We start from the raw sequence: 20667 nt of genomic DNA on the forward strand, positions 1-20667 counted from the left end.
TGAAGGAGTGTTCTATGGCATACATTTACTTTAAAATAGAAACTAATTGAGTTTAACTTGCTTTAAAATCTGGTTTCTTGTTCTTTAGAACTTTATAAAATCATCTTTAAAAGATTTAAGGACATCTTAATGTCAAATTGCCTATATCTGGTATCCAGTTTTTGTATACTTTCTCTTCCCATGGTAGTAGCCCCTTGAATTGTAAGTATTTTATAAGTTTCTTTTTATAGTTCTATAATCTTCCAGAAAGAGAGAGACTCTGAGGAGTAGTGGTCTCTCTGGTGCAAATCCATGCTATTATTATAGCATAAGAAAGTATTATTCATCCATCCAGTACACAAGAATGTAGAGTCATCAGAGTAAGAGAATGTTGACATGGAGCAATGATCTGGCTTAGGAATTCAGAGCAGGGTGAGGAAGGTGACCACCTGGTGAGAGAGGCCTAAAATGAAGAGCCAGAGCATAATGAGGGAGAAGAGAGCATCCTCGCAGTGCTGAGGGTGTCAGATAAGATATGACATTAATAATATACATGAGGAATGATTATATATACAAAACTATATTAAGAATAATTGGAACAAGGCTTTTTGTTATTCAAAAAGAGAATTGGAAGTATGGAAAAGGAGAAACAACTACAATGAATACTTCATTGTTGGTCCGAAATAAAAGGTATCATGACTTTCAGTACTGGGGACTAGGGATGTAGGTCAGTAGTAAAGCATATGCCTAGCATACACAGGCTCTAGGTTCAATTCCCAGCACCAAAAAAGTAGTATTGTTGATAATAATTTTCAGTATATTGGATAAAGATAGATATGTATGATAGATGTTATAGGTAAACATAATGGAAGTATGTGAATGTGTGCATATCTATGTATGTATATGTTCTTTCTACTGAGAGACCCCAAGAGCAGTAACACCCTAAAAGCAATAAGCATACCTAATGCCTAGTTTCTGGCTTCCCCATAAAGATTTTCCTCTGAAAGGAGTAAGAGGTCCTGAGAAAAATAGCTAATTCTATGGCTTGAGCAGGAAAGTATGAAACGATTCTGGACTAGTTAATTGTACCAGAAAAGAAAGAAGTGCTCAAAAGTAATGGTAACATGTGAAAACTAAACATAGAAGTCAGGTGACACCAGAAAGCTGACTAGGAGATTCTAATCCTCACTCCTCCAAAAGCAATAACTTAACCACTATCCACAGATAAAACAAAAACAAAACAAAACAAACAACACTCTAAGTGAGCTCCTGAGCCCAATTAATAAGTGAAATAACTTACTGATAACAAAAATTGAGGATAATTGCACACAAAATGGTAGAAAGAATAGTTTCATTTTACCTGAAGCACCCCATCCTCCAAGTCAAGACAGCTCAATACCTAAAGGTATTGCCTGAGGTGCAATTTCCAAAGTAGAAGGAAAGCCCTTAACACTGAGGAAAACTGCAGTCTTCACAGCAGAGGATCCTCTGTAGCCTTTTGCAAGATGAACCTCAGCTATTAGAGAAATCCAAAGCCCATACCACTGTATTTTAAACTACAAGAGAACACAGCTCAAGGAAACCTGAAAAACAATACATGAACAAATCCTGAAGTTCAACAAAGAAATAGAAATCACTAAGAACCAAATTAGGGGCCTGGGATTGTAGCTCAGTGATAGAGCACTTGCCTAGCACATGTGAAGCAATGGGTTTGAGCCTCAGCATCACATTAAAATAGATAAAGTTATTGTGTCCATTTACAACTAAAAAATATTTTTAAAAAGAACCAAATTAGGATGGCTGGTCATGTGTATGGTCCTGGGTTCAACCCGAAGCACCACACAGGCACACACACAAAAAATAACTCAACGATTTCTGGAGCTGAAGAACACAATGGATGAACTGGAATATGAAACAGAGACTAGGTCAAGAAGAAAAAAGTATCAGAGAATATGAAGACACGTCATTTGATATATTCAGTCAGAGGGAAAAAAAAGAAACAGAATGAAGAAAGCCTACATGGTTGAAAGGACACAATTAAGCAAACTGGTATATGTTTTATAGAAGTCTCAGAAGGAGAAAAGAAAGAGACAGATAACTTATTTAAAGAAATAATGACTAAAAACTTCCCAAATCTGAAAAAGGAATTATACATCCAAATTCAAAACACCCAAAGGACACAAAATGGGTTGAACATAAATAGGTCAACATGACATAGAAATTTAGGATACAAAGAAAAAACTTAGTCTCTAAAGGAGAATTGTCCCTGTTTGAATGTGCAATAGGTGACTTGTGAACAACTCATTACCCAGAAAAAGAAGTCTAAGGAACAAAAAGGGACCAAAATATATGAGTACATTAAACAATGCATTAAATACATGTTAACTTTTCAATTCTCTATAAGTTTTCTGGAAAGTAGCAAAGCAGGAACAAATCCTTAATATGAAGAAACCATTAGTGTTACATAGCTAGGGGATAACCTTTGATTGAACCATGACCCTCTGGCCCAATCATCAGATTAACTGCTAAACCACCAGAGATATTGATAGAAACCTAAATCCACATGGCAGACCAGACCTTCTAATGGGGAAACATGATCTTGTTCGATATTTTCCAATCCTGAGGGAAGTCCAGCCCCTTTGGATCATATATATTCTTCCTACTTATGCATCCTACTAAAACTTGTAAGCCTTGGAAGCATGTCTCTCTTGAGATAGATTTCATTCTGCCCTTTCACTTTCTGATAAAATTCTTCAGTTTGCTAAAACCTGACACACATTTAAATTCTTTTCTGTGATTTGGTCAAGAGACTGGAAGGTTCAAGTAGAGGTCTCCTCTGCTTCTGTGGAGACGTGCTTGGACCCCCTTGTGGTAACACACACTGAGACACATTGTAATTAAATCATCAAAAGTCAAAGACAGGAGAATTTTGAAAGAACCAAGAAAAAACTGCTGGACATAAACACTTTTAGAGAGGGAAATCTTACTCTCCATTCAGTGCAGTAGCACTTCCATGACGATGGGAAAAACCCTTGCCTTTTGCCCTCTGTCGCTTGTCTTACGATTGCTTGATCCCAAGTGCAACTGCAGATATGCATGGTTACTGGATAGAAGACTGAAAGGGGTATCTCAAGGAGCCTAGAAACTACCAAGAAGATCAAAGAAAGAAGGAATCTCAGAAAAGCAATACCATAAGTTGATTATAAAGTCCTGGGATAATCCCATAACCTATGCAACTACAGAGCTGATCCAATTTGCATTATCAAAGGGTTTCATAACTGAGCTAGGTACCAGGTACCAGACTGACCAATGAGTACTGCATATTCTAAAGGACACTGTAGGGGCTGGGGGTGTAGTTCATTTGTAGAGTGCTTGCCTAGCACGTGTGAAAACCTGGGCTTAATCCTTAGCACCAAAGGAAAATAAAAAGAGCACAGCAAAACTGTTCCACAGAAGACGAGCAAATGTGGTTTGAATCTGATCAGCTGATTGCCTGCTGAAATAAAAATATTCACATTTCCATAAAATTTAAACAAAGCCCAGAAATGAAAAACATAAAATTAAAAATATCTAGAATACAGCCAGGTGCAGTAGCACACACCTATAATCACAGTGGCTTAGGAGGCTGAGGCAAGAGGATTGCAAGTTCAAAGCCAGCCTCTGCAACTTAGCGAAGGCCCTAAGCAAATTAGGAAGACCTTGTCTCAAAATAAAACATAAAAAGGGCTTGGGATGTGGTTCAGTAGTTAAGTGCCCCTAGGTTCAATCCTCAGTACCAAAAAAATTTTAAGAAACTAGGATTCAAACATTATTACTGAGTGTATAAAAACCTTTGAAAATCTCTATTTACATAAGAAAAGACAATCAGGAGAAGTCAATGATGATATAACACAAGGTTTGTATTATCTGGTAAGGACTTTGAAGCACCCATTTTATTTTTATTTTTTATTTAAAATTTTTTTTGAACTTTTTTTTTTTTTTGCGATGCTGGGAATCAAAACCAGGGCCTTGTGCTTGCAAGGCAAGCTCTCTACCAACTGAGCTATCTCCCCAGCCCGAAATATTTTATTTTTTAAAAATGTGTTCTAATTAGTTATACATGACAGTAGAATGCATTTTGACATATTGTACACAAATGGAGCATAACTTCTCATTCCTCTGGCTGTACAAGGTATAGAGTCACACCAGTCATGTAATCACACATGTATATAGGGTAATAATGTCTGTCTCATTTTATTGTCCTTCCCATCCCCACCACACCAACCCTCCCCTCACTCCCTTCTACACAAACCAAAGTTCCTTCATTCTTCTATATCCCACCCCCCAATATGGCACCTATACCCCACTTTGAAGCACCTATTTTAAAACTAAATGTATGAACAGTCATGAAATAAATGAAAATAAATATAAAGTCTCAGCAAATAAATAAAATAAGGGTCAGCAAACCAAAACCTGAGTCTATAAAGACAGTGAAATGTTATTTTTACATTTAAAAACATATTTTTAAAAGATTATGCAGCAGCCTACAAAAATTGAGGAATTTATTTTTCCTCAATAGACCTCCCTTGCAAGAAATGTTAAAAGAAGTTCTTCAGAGAGCATGAAAATTATATGTAAATAAGAAACTCAGATCTATATAAACAAAGGAAGAACATCAGAGAAAAAAAGAAGGTAAAATAAAAATATTTCTCTTATTCTTAGTTGATATAATAGATGTTTGTTCAAAATAATAAAAATATATGTAATTATATATCCTTGTATACAAGTGAAATGAATGTCAGCAATGATACAAAGAATAGGAAGAAGGAATTCAGATTTGTTTTTTGCAGTGCTGGGGATCAAACCCAGAGCCTCATACATGCTAATGAGTGCTCTACCCCTTAGCCACACCCTCAACTCCAGAGTTATTTTGTGATTATAAAGTTCTCATACTACTTGTCAAGTAGTATAGTGTTACTTGAAAGTTAACTTGGATTGGTTGCAAATGTATATTGCAAATTCTAGGGAAACCACTAAAATTTAAGAAAGGAATATAACTGAACCAGGCCTAGCTCACACGAAGCTGAGGCAAGAGGATTGCAAATTCAAGGCCAGCCTTGACAAGTCAACAAGACCCTGTCTCAAAATAAAAAATAAAAACAACACTGCAGAGGTAACTCAGTGGTAGAGCACTTACCTAGCAAGCACAAAGCAGCGCTGGGTTCATTCCCCAGTGACTAACACACACACACACACACACACCAACAACTGATATGCTGAGAAGAGATGATAAAATGAAATCATACAAAAGATGAACCACTGGGGCTGGGGAGATAGCTCAGTCGGTAGAGTGCTTGCCTTGCAAGCACAAGGCCTTGGGTTCGATCCCCAGCACCCCCAAAAAACAAAACAAAACAAAAGATGAACCACAAAACGCAGAAAGAGTTGACAAAAATAGAAATAAGGAACCAGGCAATAAACACAAAATAGTAACAAATGTGGCAGATATTAACCAACTATATCAATAATCACCTTAAATGACAATGGTATAAGTGCTCCAACTGCAACTGAACACAATGGGTTTGCATCTCTATGAGTACAAAGCCAGAAAGCACAAGCAGGAGATAAAAGAATGGAGAAAGATTTGTTACCTGCAGCATGTAAGGAAAACATTAGATTATTTTCAAGGCAATGATCTCCATGAAGAAAAAAAGCATGGAGATTTTATTTGGGAAACCTATACATATTCATATAGGAAAGCACATTAGAAGTGAACACATTTCAGAGCATACTTAGTTTAACATGTACATTTCTTAGTATGCTCAATTTGAAGTTATAATTCAAAAAGGAAGGACGTCACACATATCTGGGCATACTCAGCTCAAGGTCATAGAGCACATGTATAAAAAAGGAAGAGTATTATCAATCTTGTTTATCTTTTCAAATAACTCATTCTGTTTCACTGATACTTTGCATTTTTATTCTCTATTAATTTCATCTCTGATCTTAATTATTCTCTCTCTCTTCTATTGGTTTTGGAGTTAGTTTCTTCCTGCTTTTCTAGACCCTTGTGATGCAGCACTATCAGAATCTTGCTATATTTTTAATGTGAGCACTCAAAGCTATAAACTTTCCCCTTAGTGCCACTTTCATGGTTTCTCAGAGATTTTGGTATGTATCATTGTTCTTATTTGATTCCAGGATTTTTAAAAAATTTGCCTCTCTTTTCATTAGCAATCCATTCCTCATTTAAAAGAGTATTATTCAATCTTCATGTGATTATGTGGTTTTTATACGTTTTCTTGTGATGGACTTGTAATTATAATCCATTATATCTGATAAGATGCACAGATAATATCTTTTTTTTAATATTTGCTAAGACTTGTTTTGTGTCCTAAAACCTGGTCTACATTGGGGGAGGTTCCTTGAACTACTGAGAAAAAAGTATATTCAGCCATTGTCAGGTGATATAGTCTATAGATGTCTGTTAGGTCCATTTGATTTATAGTGTTATTTAGGTCAGAAGTGTCTTTATTTTGTGTCTGGATGACCTGACCCTTTTTAAGAGGGGGCATGTTTAAATGACCAAAAATTGTACTGGGTGTATGTAGGACTTAAAGTCAATAGTGTTTGTTTTATGTAATAAGGTGCCACATTTGGGGCATGAATATTTACTATCTTTATATCTTCTTGGATGGTTTCCTTTCACAATATCTAATGACCTTCTTTGTCACTTCTGATTACTTTTTGCTTGAAATCTCCTTTGCTAGAAATGAGAATAGTTACTTCTGCTTGCTTTCAAACTCCATTTGCATGGAAGATCTTTTTCCATACTTTTACTTTCAGTCTGTGGATATTTTTGCTTGTGAGTCTCTTGTAAGCAGCACAGGGCTGGGTCTTGTTTTTTTATTCAATTCTGTCAATTTGTATCTTTTAATTGGAGATGAGACCATTTACATTCACAGTTACTATGGAGAGATGTTTATTTCCAGTCATTTTGGTTTGTTTCATGGATTTAATATTTTTAAATTTCATTTGCTTAATTGCTATTTTAGAGAGCTTCACCAATTTGAAAACTGTGGGGTTTGTTTTTTAGTTCTTCTTTCTGTAGTTATTTCTTTGTGTTTTTTAGAGTGTAGGTTTAGTGTTCATGAATTCTTTTAGTTTATTCTTATCATGGAAAGGTTTTATTTTTGCTTCAATTCTGAATGAAAGATTTTCTGTATATAGCAACCGTATCTGGCAATTGTTTTCTTTCAGAACTTGAATAATCTCATTCCAAGCCCTTCTGGTGTGTAGAGTCTATGTTGAGAAGTCTGAAGTTAACCTTATTTGTCTACCTCTATATGTGATCTGATATATTTCTCTTGTGACTTCTAAAATTTTTATTCATACTCTGTCATTTTGATTATGATATGTCTTGAAGAAGCTCTTTTCTGATCTAGTCTATTTGGAGTTCTACATGTATCCTGTATAAGGATGTCCATATTGTACCTAAGGTTTGAAAATTTTTGTGTTATTATTTCACTGAAAAGGTTATTGATGTCATTACTCTGTATTTGAAAGCCCTCTTCTATCCCAATGACTCCTAAGTTTGCTTTTGTAATGTCGTCACAGAGTATTCGTATTCTAATCATGGTTTATTTTTTACTTTATTTTCTACTGAGTGTTCCAGCTTAAGTATCCTATTTTCGAGGATTGGGGTTGTGTTTCCTACATAACCTAGTCTGTTGATGATACTTTCAAGTGATTTTTAAAATTTGATTTATTATATCTTTCATCTCCAGTAGTTCAGTTTGGTTTATTTACAGATTATTGAAATGGTCTTTCACCTTCTATACTTATTTCTTAGTTGATTTCTTAATTTATTTCTTACAGATTCTTTCAGCTCATTAATCATTTTAATAATCAAGTTTTTAAAGTCTTTCTCTAGAAGTTAATTCCTTTCCATGTTAATTCCTTTGTTAGGCAATAGTAACTTTTGGGGGGAGATTTGTTTGCCTGTTTCCTCATGTTTTCAGAGGTTTTAGACTTGCACATCTGTTGAGATAAATTCTTCTTCCTCTTTTATGAGGATGTCCTTTGGCATATAGTTGTCTCTTTTGTAGTAAGTCCTGTGTTGTTGGTATCTATTAGCTTAAACACATAGGTTCAGTGGAATCCAAGTGTTAGCTTCTACCACCAATGCCTCTCAGTTAGCCACTGCAGAAAATGCTGAATACTTAACTTTTGTAGAGCTGCTGTGACCCTGTGGGTTTTTTATGCATTAGTTTTTGGGGACTTTTTTTTTTTGGTTTTGTTTTTGGTACCGGGAATTGAACTCAGGGGCACTCAACCACTGAGCCACTTCCCCAGCCCTATTTTATATTTTATTTAGAGACAGCATCTCACTGAGTTGCTTAGTTCCTTGCTTTTGCTGAGGCTGGCTTTGAACTTGTGATCCTCCTGCCTCAGTCTCCGAGTCACTGGAATTACAAGCATGTGCCAGCTCGCCTATCTATACCTTAGTTTTAGGATCCTTTTCTGATTTTGCTGTAGGAGTAGATGCCCAAGAGTGGGTCTTGATGTCCCTCTCTAGTTATTCCTACCTGAGGCTTAGTTGTTGATTTGGGGTTTTTGTCTCACTTAACCTATGTGTTAAAATGTTATTGAAGCTTGAGTAGGGTTGGTCTGAATATGGAAAAAAATGATCTGTCACTTTACTGAGTTGTGAATATATTTCAGTTACAGAGTCTCTACCCTGTTAATTCATAGTGTTCCTACAAGTAGATTCCCAGGAAATCTGAGAAAAAGATGAAAACAAACAACGTCTAAAATGTAGTGATCAATATACAGCATTAGAATAAGCATCCAGTGCCTATTATGGCATGTATACCCTTAATTACTACAAGAAGAGGAATAGTGGGATCAGCACTTAATAAGAGGAACAAGAACAGTCACGAACTAGATCTAGTATTTAACAGAGGGTGTCAAATATATCCTCCCCAGTACTAATAAGTGCAACAACATGAATGACAGGGGCAGTAATCATAGTTCATTTAGAGAAAAGAGAAGGAGTAATAATAACGAGGGCTGAAATAAAGAAAAATCAAGCCAAAACATATTAAAAATACTCTTCTAAGGTCAAAACAAGGGAAATTGAAAATCAGCTAAGGAAAGAAAAAAATTTTTAAATAGGAAGTAAAAAGAGGGGGAAAAATCAACACAACTAGAACATACATACCCCCCCACATTTATTTATATGCTTAATGGAAAAAGGAGAAAAGAAAGAAATAGAGGAAGAAAGGAGGGGGGAGAGGGTGAGGGAAAGGGAGAGAGAAAGAGAGAGAGAGAAAGAGGAAAAATATTTCCAATTCTTCTTGGGCCATGCACCCCTTAGAGAGCAAGGGCTTAGGGTTGTTAAGCTCATCCTCACTAAGCTGTCAGCTGGAGTGGCCTGGAACCAAAGCTGTTTGGAGTTTTGTCTATTCTAAATATATAAATACCTTCCCAGGGCAGGGCTGATGCAGAATTCTAAATGTGAAGTTCAAAGTAGCTGGTGTTCCGTTCTGATCTGACATTTTCAGTTTTGTGGTGAAGTATCTGCTCTAGAAAGAATAGCTCCAACCAACCTATTGACTGGCAGATGCCAATCTCTGCTGTGTGGGGGCAGCGTCCTGAAGATTCTATTCTTAAGGCAAAGAGACCGATTTCCCACTCTTCTCATATACCCAACTTCCCACAAATGTGGTCTCTTTCAAGTACCAGATCCTGAGCATGAATGTCCACCTGTCCAGGTTCTGGGATATTTCCAGCTAATCCCACAAGCTGCCAAACTCAACAGAAAAGTGAAAAACACTCTGCTCTGTATCCCTAGCCTAAGATACCACTCCACTCCTGCACATTCTCATGTCTGCTTCAGTTGTGCCCTGCCAGGAAGACTCCAGATCTCATGGCAGGAGCATGCAAGAAGAGTTAACTAATGCTTATTATGAACCCCCTTGGCTCCTAACACATAAAACCAAAGCAGAAATCCACTCTGCCTAAAGACAGCATCCCACATCAGTTCTCTGCTCTCCAAACAAGAAGTGTGGGGCACCCTTCACATACCAGCTCACTGCACGGCCTCTAGGTCACTCAAGTTATGATTTCTCCTCTACTCTACAGGTTTGATAGTACCAAATTTTATTCAAAAATTCAGTATTTTTGTTTGGACTGCCTCTCCCCTCCATGGTAGGGGACATCAAGGACAAAATCACATGATCATCTCAATAGATGGAGAAAAAGGCTTTGACAAAATTTAGCACCCATTCACTCTGAAAACACTAAAGAAATTAGGGATGTAAGGAACTTATGTCGATACCACAAAGGCAATATATGACAAACCCAAAGCCAACATCATACTGAATAGAGAAAAAGTAAAATCATTGCCTCTAAAATCAGGAAAAACACAAGGACGTCCATTTTTACAACTCCTATTCAATAGAGTTTTTGAAACTCTAGGCAGAGCAATCAGGCACAAGATTGGATGAAAGAGCCCTTTGGTATCTATTATATATTCATATGTGAATATATAACTAGTGAAACTCCATATCATGTGTAACCACAAAAATGGGAAGTTATACTCCATGTATGTATGATATGTCAAAATATATTCTGTCATGTATAACTAAAAAGAAGAAAAAAACCCTAGTGACACACTCAAATACATGTATGAATCTCAGAATTGTACCAAGTGCAAGAATCCAGACCACAAAGCATTCACCATAAGATTCCATTTATATAAAAATGACCAACAAATCATTTACCATGTGATTCCATTTATATAAAAATTCTAGAAAAGGCAAATCAACCTATAATGAAAGGAAACAAAGTAGTGGTTGTCTAGGTACAAAGAATAGAGAAGTGGGAAGAAAGAGAAAGAAAAAAATGAGAGAACAGTATGGAAAAGTTCATAATCTTCATTGTAATGGTGGTTTCATGAGTATATGCATATGTTAAAATTCACTAAATAATACGATTTAAGTGTATATGGTTTACTAAACCTCAATAAAAAAATTTTTTTTTTTTTAGTCTGGGGATTGAACCCAGGGGCACTCAACTACTGAGCTACATCCCCAACCCTTTTTGTATTTTATTTAGAGACAGTGTCTTGCTGAATTCTTAGGGCCTTGCTAAATAGCTACTGTGAAGTAAATTATTGGTACATTTGATAAAATTAGAATATGGGTTGTAGATTAATATACTCATTGATGTTAAATTTCCTGAACTTGATGACCATATTTCATATATAAAAAAGAATATCCTATTCTTAAGAAATACACCCTGGGGTTGGGGTTGTAGCTCAGTGGTTCAGCACTGGCCTAGCATGTGTGAAGCACTGGGTTGATTCTCAGCATCGTATATAAAAAAGGTCCATCAACAACTAAAAGAAAAGAAAAGAAATATATCCTGGCCAAGAATGGTGGCAGACACCTGTAACCACAGCTACCCAGGAAGCTAAGGCAGGAAGATTGCAAGTTCAAGGCCAGTCTCAGAAATTTAGCAACACCCGGAGCAACTTAACAAGAACCTGTCTCAATGTAAACAATAAAAAAAGAACTGGGAGTTGGGTGTGGTGGTACAGGCCTATAATCCCAGCTGCTGGGAGACTGAGGCAGGAGGATCATGAGTTCAAAGGCAGCCTCAGCAATTTAGTGAGGCCCTAAGCAACTCAGTGAAACCCTGTCTACAAAAATATATATAAAGGGGCTGGGGATATGGATCACTGGTTAATCCCTGAACAAAAACAACATTAACAAAAAATGACTAGGGATATAGCTCATGGTAAAGCACAACTGGGTTCAATCCCCAGTACCAAAAATAAAAGAAAGTAACAAATTTTAAAAGGACTGAGAATATAGCTCAGTAGGACAGTGTACGTCTCACATGTGCAAGGTCCTGGATTCAATTCCTAGTACTGAGGGGAAAAGAAAGAGAGAAATACACCCTAATGATTAAGCAGTAAAGGTCCACGATGCATTCATTCTTTTTTCAAAATGTTCATAAAATTAATGAAATTATGATATATTAGCTGGGCACAGTAGTACATGCCTGTAATCACAGCAATTTGGGAGGCTGAGGCAGGAGGATTACAAACTCAAAGCCAGCCTCAGCAAATTAGCCATACCCTGTCCCAAAAAAGAATAAAAATAAAAAGGGCTCAGGAAGAGGCTTGGTCATTAAGCACTCCCAGGTTCCACCCCCAGTACAAAAAATTATATACATATACATATTTAAATATGTATACATATTATATACATATACATATTAAAATTATATACATATACATATTAAAAATGATAGAGCTGGGTGTGTTGGCATATGCCTATAATCCAGTGACTCAGGTGGCTAAGGCAGGAGGATTCCAAGTTCAAGAACAGCCTCAGCAATTTAGCAAGACTCTTGGCAATTTATCAAGACCCTGTCTCAAAACTAAAAAGGACTTGGAATATAGCTTAGTGGTAAAGCATCTGGGGGTACAATTTCTAGTACCCTCCAAATAATACATTGTACTAGTCAGATTATTTTCATTGGATAGATTAAAATTAAAAAGCTTTTTCTCAGCAATGGAAACAATTGACAATGTGAAGAGAGAGCTTACAGAGGGGAGAAAATCTTTGCCACACACACTTCAGATAGAGCACTTATCTCCAGAATTCAGAACTCAGAAATTTTACACCAAGAATACAAATAACCCAATCAATAAATGGGCTAAGGAACTGAGCAGACACTTCACAGAAGATCTACGAACAATCAACAGATATATGAAAACATGTTCAACATCTCTAGTAATAAGAGAAATACAAATCAAAACTACCCTAAGATTCCATCTCACCACAAGTAGAATGGCTATTATCAAGAATATAAGCAACAATAGGTGTTGGTGAGGATGTAGGGGAAAAGGTACACTCATACATTGCTGGTGGGGTTGCATATTAGTGCAGCCACTCTGGAAAGCAGTATGGAGATTCCTCACAAAACTTGGAATGGAACCACCATTTGACCTGCCCATCCCACTCCTTGACCTATACCCAAAGGACTTAAAATCAGCATACTACAGTGACACAGTCACATCAATGTTTATAGCAGCTCAATTCACAATAGCTAGATTGTGGAACCAACCTAGATGCCCTTCAATTGATGAATGGATAAAGAAACTGTGGTATATATACACAATGGAATATTATTCAGCCATAAAGAAGAATAAAATTATGGCATTTGCAGGTAAATGGATGGAATTGGATAATATCATGCTTAGTGAAATAAGGCAATCCCTAAAAACCAAAGGCCAAATGATTTCTCTGATATGTGGATGATGATATATAATGGGGGAGAGGGGGAAGCAAGAAGGGAGAAAGAATGGATTGTGTAGAGGAAAATGAGGGGTGGGGAGGGGGTAGGGAAGGAAAGATAATAGAATGAGACAAACATCATTACCCTATGTACATATATGATTACACAAATGGTGTGACTCTACTTCATGTACAACCAGAGAAATGAAAGTTGTACCCCATTTGTGTACAATGTATCAGAATTTTAAAAAATAAAAAAATTTTAAAAAGATTACCTTCATTGTGATCAAAACACTTGACAAGAACAACTAAGAAGCCAGGCATGGTGGCGTATGCCAGTATTCCCAGTGGCCCAAGAGGCTGAGGCTAGAGGATCGCAAGTTCAATGCTGGCCTCAGCAATATAGGGAGGCCCTAAGTAACTTAGCAAGACCCTGTCTCTAAATAAAATATAAAAAGGGCTTGGGATTTGGTACCCCTGGTACCAAAAAAAAAGAACCACTAAGAAGAGAAAGTATTTTGGGCCTACAGTTTCAGAGGCTCCATTCATGTTTGGCCACCTCCATTACTCTGGGCCAAAGGTGAGACAGAATATCATGGAAGAAGACCATGGTGGAGGAAAACTTCTCAGGTCATGGCAGCCAGGAAGCAGAGAGAAAGAGAGAAAGAGAGAGATGGAGGTGCAACAGACAAAAGAAAAACCCCAAAGGCATGCTACTGATGATCTACTTCCTCTAGCCATGCCCCATCTGCCAACAGTCACCATGTAGTAGAGTAGCCATTTCAAATTATTAACCCATCAAATGAATTAATCCACTGATTAAGAAATATTTTTCACAATCTAATCATTTTACCTCTGAATACTGTTCCATTCCCTAACATGAGTTTTTCTGGGGGGATACCTTATATCCAAACCATAACATACATGAAAATCTCAATTCATTCAGAAGCAGCATTTGACAAAGTCCAACAATCATGCATGATAAAAAATTAAACTAAGAGCCTGGCACAGTGGCACATGCTTTCAATCACAGCCACTCCAGAGGTTGAGGCAGGGTGATCACAATTAGACCCTGTCTCAAAATTTAAAAAAATAAATGAAAAGGGTTTGGATGGGCCTCAGTGGTGAGGTGCCCCTGGTTTCAATCCCCAATACCAAAAATAGTCAAACTAAGAATACACAGAAATTTCATCAATATAATAAAGGCCATAGATGAAAAACTCATAGCTAACATTATACTCAATGATTCAGTGGTGAACGAGTGAAGATTTTTCCTCTAAGATCAATGATTTACTACTTGAACATGGTTCTGGAAGTTCTAGTTGAAGCCATGAAAAAGAAAAAGAAATAAAAGTCAACCAAAGGGTCATCAGAGATGGAAATGTCCCTGATGATTCCAAGAGAAGCCATGTATGGTCAGCAAGACTCTTACCCATTCTGGCACATGGCACCACTGGTAGAGGAAAGCTAAAGCAGTAAGGAGGCTTCACACATGTACCCAAGTGTGATCTCTGAAGAATCTCAGCTGATTCAAGAGTAGTAGGAACAAGGTCAGTTTTGACCAACTTGGTATTAAACATCCGTCAGGAAGAGTATAGCCAAAGCACAGTTCTACATGGACATTTAAAAGAAAAAAAATAGTTTTTTTTTAATATAACTTAAGATGTATACTTGTGTCAGCCCTACCAAAAGTAAGTACAGCTGGAAACTATAAAGGAAGGGTTCTTGTGTGGGACTGCCTAATATTTAACTATCACAAGGGACTCTAGAGATACAAGTTTGTCCTGAGTTATTTTGAGCCTGATCTCATAGATCTTCAAAAATCTTCCTAATATCCTACATTGATAAACTCAATCTGTTTTTCACTGATATGATTATGAGTTATTGTCTTCATGGTTTACAGAGAATGGCTAAAATACGAATTGCTTTTGTGTTAATTTTTTACAAGAAAGTAATGCTTTGCTGTATTGTTTATTGTTTACATGATCCCTGCCCTATGTATACCTTGTCCAGCCAGCTGCCATCTGCCACTGTGGACCTCTGGACTGCTCTGATGCTGAATGCCCTTAACTGTCCATGCCCACCCCCCAGATATGAAACAAGGACTTTGGGTTACATCCTCCAACTTTACCCTCTTTCAGCAGGAAGCAGCTTGGAGATATTGTCACCAATTTTTCCATAGAAATGGAACATAGAAATTGACAGTGGGGAAATGTAACACCTACCATGGGAACAAAGCAATCCAGGCTTTGGGGATGGTACAGAAGATCTCAGAAATGACTATCTGCCAAATTAACAAGTGAATTACAAGTCCAACAGAGAACACATGGAATGTAGCCTTTGAATCACCTCTTTAAAAGCCCCCTGTTCCTGATGATGGGTAGAATCACAGTCTCTGGGGCAGGAGTTCCCTGTGTTTCTCCTTTGCTAGCAAAGCAATAAAACTTCTTTTTCCTTTTTGTCAAAAAAAATGTCAACCAAAGTAGAAAGGAGGAAGTAAAAGTACCTCTTTTAGCAGATGATATGATCTTATATGTATAATATTCAAAAGAATCCTCACCAAACAAAAAACAAAAACAATGTGAGAATAAATGAATTCAGTAAAGTTACAGGACCCAAAACTAACACACAAAAATTAGTTGTCATTTTATATAATAGCATTGGAAAGTGAAAAGAAAAATTAAGAAAACAATTCCATTTATATCATCATAAAGAAGAAATAACATTTAGGAATAAATTTAATCATAGAGGTAAATATTTACACATTGAAAACTGCAAAACATTGATAAAAGAAATTAAAGACCTAAACAAAGATATATACAGATTTAATTCAAACTCTATAAACACCCCAATAGCTTTTACAGAAGTGGAAGAAACCATCCTAAAATTGAAATGTAAATTTCAAGGGACTAATAATAGCCAAAATTAACTTTGAAAGGACATGTTGGAAGTCTCATGTTTCTCTTTCAAAAGTGCAGTGCTACAAAGCAACAAAACAAAACAGTGTGGTACTGATATGAAGATGGACATATAAACCAAAGTAGTATAAACAAGAATGTTATGTAGTATTTAGTAATAAGCAACGGAATGCAAACTAATAACATGGAAGGGTCACGGGTTTTCTTTCAATTGATTTTAAGGCAAATGAATAATTGAGTAACTTATAGAAAAATAAGCACATAAATCCTGAGAATAAACAGAGAAACAAAGGGAGGGACTTAAGAAATGCATCAAGAAAGAAAGATCAATGGGGTTAATTCCTGACAGGGTCTATTGGGATCACTGTAAAGTTAGGATTTATGGCCATAGGTTTCTCAGTGTATTTCAGAAGATAAATTTCTTTAGTAGTGCAGGCACACAAATGTAAAGTTTGTCTGATTACTGAACTCCAATACCCACATTAACATAGGATTGACTTATAGATGAAGTACCACTGAATTGAATGGCCACCACGACAGTCAAAAACTCCCCCACCCAAGATGAAGGAAGAGTTGAACATCTAATTGGCAGAGTGAACCAATTGGCAAGATGAACCCCAGCTCTCAAGGCATCCATAAAACAGCAATAAATTTGAAAACAGCACTATTCCCTTTGTTGTTCAATATTGGAGACAACCTATTCACTCTCCATTGAGAGTGCTCTCTGCTTGAACCTTATTATACTTTCACTCATAATAAAATTATCTTGCTTGGCTTTTCACATCTGACATTAAATTTGCTTTCATCACAACACAAGAACTAAGGTTTGGAGCTACAGCTCCCCACTCTCCTGTAACAAGAACACAAAAATAAATCCTCATACATATGGTCAAATAATTTTTGACAAGGGTATGAAGACCATTCAGTGGAGAATAAACTAGTTTTGTTTTTGTTGTTCATGTGCTATGGGTGGGTTGGACACAGGGCCTAGTACATGTTAGGAAAGCATACTACCCCTGATCTACATCCCCATATCTTATAATTTTTGTTTTGTTTTTTTGGTAGCCAGGATAGAATACAGGAGTGTTTTGGCACGGAGCCCTTTTTATTTTTTTTTTTTTAAATTTTGAGACAGAGTCTCACTAAGTTGCTTAGGCTGGACTTGAACCTGCGATATTCCTGTCTCAGCCTCAGGAGTCTTTGGGATTACAGGTATGCATCAACACACCATACCATCCCCGAAACTTTTAATTTTGAGTGATGGTACTGCTACACTGCCCAGGATGGCCTTTAATTTATGTTCCTCCTGCCTCAGCCTTCCAAGTGATTGAGATTATAGGTGTGTGCCACCATAGCTGGTGGAACAGTCTTTTTAACAAATGGGATGAGTGGATGTCTACATACACAAGAATGAGGTTGCACCCTTACCTTATACTATACAAAAAATTAACTTGAAATGGATCTAAGGCCTGAATTTAAAAGCTAAAATTATAAAACCCTGAGAGGAAAACAGAAAAATCTTCATAGTTTTGGATTTGGAACTCTTACAAGGCATGGTAGTACACACTAGTAATTCCAGCAGCTTGGGAGACTGAGGCAGGAGGATCACAAGTTCAAAGCAGGTTCAGTAACTTAGTGAGGCCCTAAACAACGTAGTAAAACCCTGTCTCAAAATAAAAAAATAATAAAGGGGGGCCTAAGGATGTGGCTTAGTGGTTAAGTACCCCTGGATTCAATCCCCTACACCAAAAAAAAAAACCTCTTACAATGCAATAATCAAAAGATAAACAACTCAATTAAAAATGACCTTACTTATATGTGGATTCTGACAAAGCTGAACTTATAGAAACTGACTGCAGAATGGTGGTTGCTAGGAGCTAGTGATATGGGGGGGTGAAGGCAAGACGTTGGTCAAAGGGTACAGTTTCAGATATTTAGTATAAATAAATTCTAGAGATCTATTGTATAGCACGATGACTATAATTAATAATAATGTATACTTTAAAATTGCTAAGTGGATCTGAAATGTTTCTCCATGAAAAGTAATAACTAAGTGAGGTGATAAGTATTAACTTCAATATGTAATTTTTCACACTGTATACATGTATCAAAACATTACATTGGGATGGGGATGTAGCTCAGTGGTATAGTTTGTCTAGCCACAAAACAGGTTTGCCTAGCATGTGTGAGGCCATGAGTTCAATCCCTAGTGCTGCAAAAACTTGCATTATACATTGTACATATATAAAATTTTGTCAATTATACCTCAATAAATTTGGAAAAATAGGAGAAAGAATATAGGCATTGAAAGTGGAATGAGATATTAGATTTCCAAAGTATCAATATAACACCCCATAAAAATCCTTACAAATAACCAAGGGAGAAATGCTCAAGGTTGTGGTGCAAACACCTGGAAGTTTACAGTACGAAAACCAGAAGACAGCACTTTAATCAAGAGATCAAAATGAGGACGATCAATAATAGGATAAATCAATCCTGTATATCACCAGATAGGAAGGTGTGAAGAGAACATACAATTTCTTGTGTGATTATCTGGCATCAAATTTCATAACCTATTCTAATTATAAGGAGATTGAATAAACCCAATTTAAGTCACATTCTATAAACTCTCAAGGTTAGGAATGTCAAGGCAAGAATGAAGGAATATTCTAGATTGGAGAAGATAGAGACGTGTAGTCCTACACCGAATTCATTTTTATATAGGTCATTACTGGAAAACTTCGAATCTAGAGTCTCTGGCAAAGGATATATGGGAGCTCTTTGTAGTATTCTTGTGATTTTTCTATAAATATGAAATTGTTTTTAAATATTTTAAAGTCTGGAAGAATGCCTCGAACGTAATAGGCAATATATAAGTATTTACTGAATTAAGTTCTACATTATAAAGCAGAATTTGGGGGAAAAAAATCTCACAAGTAGGTACAAATTTTTGGAACCCTGGGAACAGTCTCCCTAACATCCAACTATCTATGTGAATTCTCTCTTTAAGAATAAAGACTGAAGTAAACATAAACATTGAAAAAAAAGAACGGAAAAGGGAGATGAAGAAGCAAAGCAAAAAACTATACATTTAGAAATTTTGATGAGAACCAGTTCAGGAAACAAGTTTTATCCTAGCAAATCTCATACCTTCAAATCTCAGTATAAAAAATATGGCAGTGACCTAATTAACTGCTTTCAATCCTGTTAGCAGAAAAATCAGTTCATTTTTTCTTCCTTTCATTGTGTAGCATGAAAATGGAGGAAATAGTTTCAAGATGATTTGGCAATGAAAGGAAAAGCAAAGAAATCTTAAGAAATAACCCATACCACTTTTTCAAATGCCCTTTCTGATAAAGACAAAGGAAGCAAGATATTTCAAAGATCAGCTAAGTCAGTGGAACTGATCTCAAAATAGAATCTCCAAAAGGTTTCATGCGGTAGTGATGATTCTTCGTGGAACTTGAGAGAACATATTTTCAAACTCTTGGAGAATAAATGCAGAAATTTTACTCACCATTTTGGGAAGCCTCATCAACATATCTTTACAACGCAATGCACATGTAGATGCTCTTTGAAAATCCCCTTGAGCAACTGCCTGAGAAAAAGAATGTCAGTAATTTGTTAAAATGAAATGACAAGGAATTTGTCTCTAAGTCAGTTTTATCATATTTTTTACTACTATCATAAAGTCTTACTTTGTTTTCTAATCTTTTCCACAATGCTTGTTGTTATAACTAAACATAAAAATCAGCTCAAAATACAGAGGAATAAGTGATAAGAATCTTTAGTAACTGTGGATAATGAATGAATGGCAGTCACTGACTCTAAATGCAGAAACTGGTGTATACTACCTTATGTTATCACATTATGATATAAGGCCATGGCTAACAAGATGATACTGTGATTTACATAGCTCTTTTATTTATCTCCAAATTAGAGGAATTAGGTTAACAGCAGTATTTTGTCCTAAAACAAGTTTACAATAACCTTGCAGTCTGAACCACTGTGAATATTCTACTATCAAAGTGAGTTTAGTGTAATGCCACCTTGAAGCCAAAGAATCATTCTGCTTTCATTCATTCAATTATTTTGGTACTGGGGATTGAACCCACAGATACTTTAATTCTTAGCTACATTACTAACCCTTCTTTTATTTTTTATTTTGAGACAGAGTCTCACTAAATTGCTTAGGACCTCTCTAAATTGCAGAGGCTGGTCTCAAATTTGTGATCCTTCTGCCTCAGCCTCCCAAAGCACCAGACTTTACCATTTATTAGCTGTAACCTTGAGCTGCTAACTTTCCTAGCTTCTGTTTCCATATCTAAAAAATGAAGAGACTGTACTAGATATCTCCATGATTCCTTTCAATTCTACTAATATATGACCGAATAACCCCAAATGAACAAAAAGATCAATCAAAAATTGTTTAAGCACTTGTAGAAGAGGCTTGTTTCAGTCATTTATGAATTTAGCTG

At 36.3% G+C, this 20667-nt stretch overlaps 1 protein-coding gene across 1 annotated transcript in view; it reads right to left on the reverse strand.

Moving 5' to 3' along the window:
• Tex11 (testis expressed 11) overlaps positions 1–20667 on the reverse strand; it is a gene marked incomplete at its 5' end in the record, with an annotated part of 294023 nt that overhangs the window by 219313 nt on the left and 54043 nt on the right. Inside the window, one exon of the mRNA XM_047535242.1 lies at positions 19707–19787. Within this exon, the coding sequence (XP_047391198.1) occupies positions 19707–19787 (81 nt within the window). The remainder of the gene's footprint in view (positions 1–19706; positions 19788–20667) is intronic.

This window comes from Sciurus carolinensis, chromosome X, assembly GCF_902686445.1.
Source record: "Sciurus carolinensis chromosome X, mSciCar1.2, whole genome shotgun sequence".
Taxonomy (NCBI): Eukaryota; Metazoa; Chordata; class Mammalia; order Rodentia; family Sciuridae; genus Sciurus; species Sciurus carolinensis.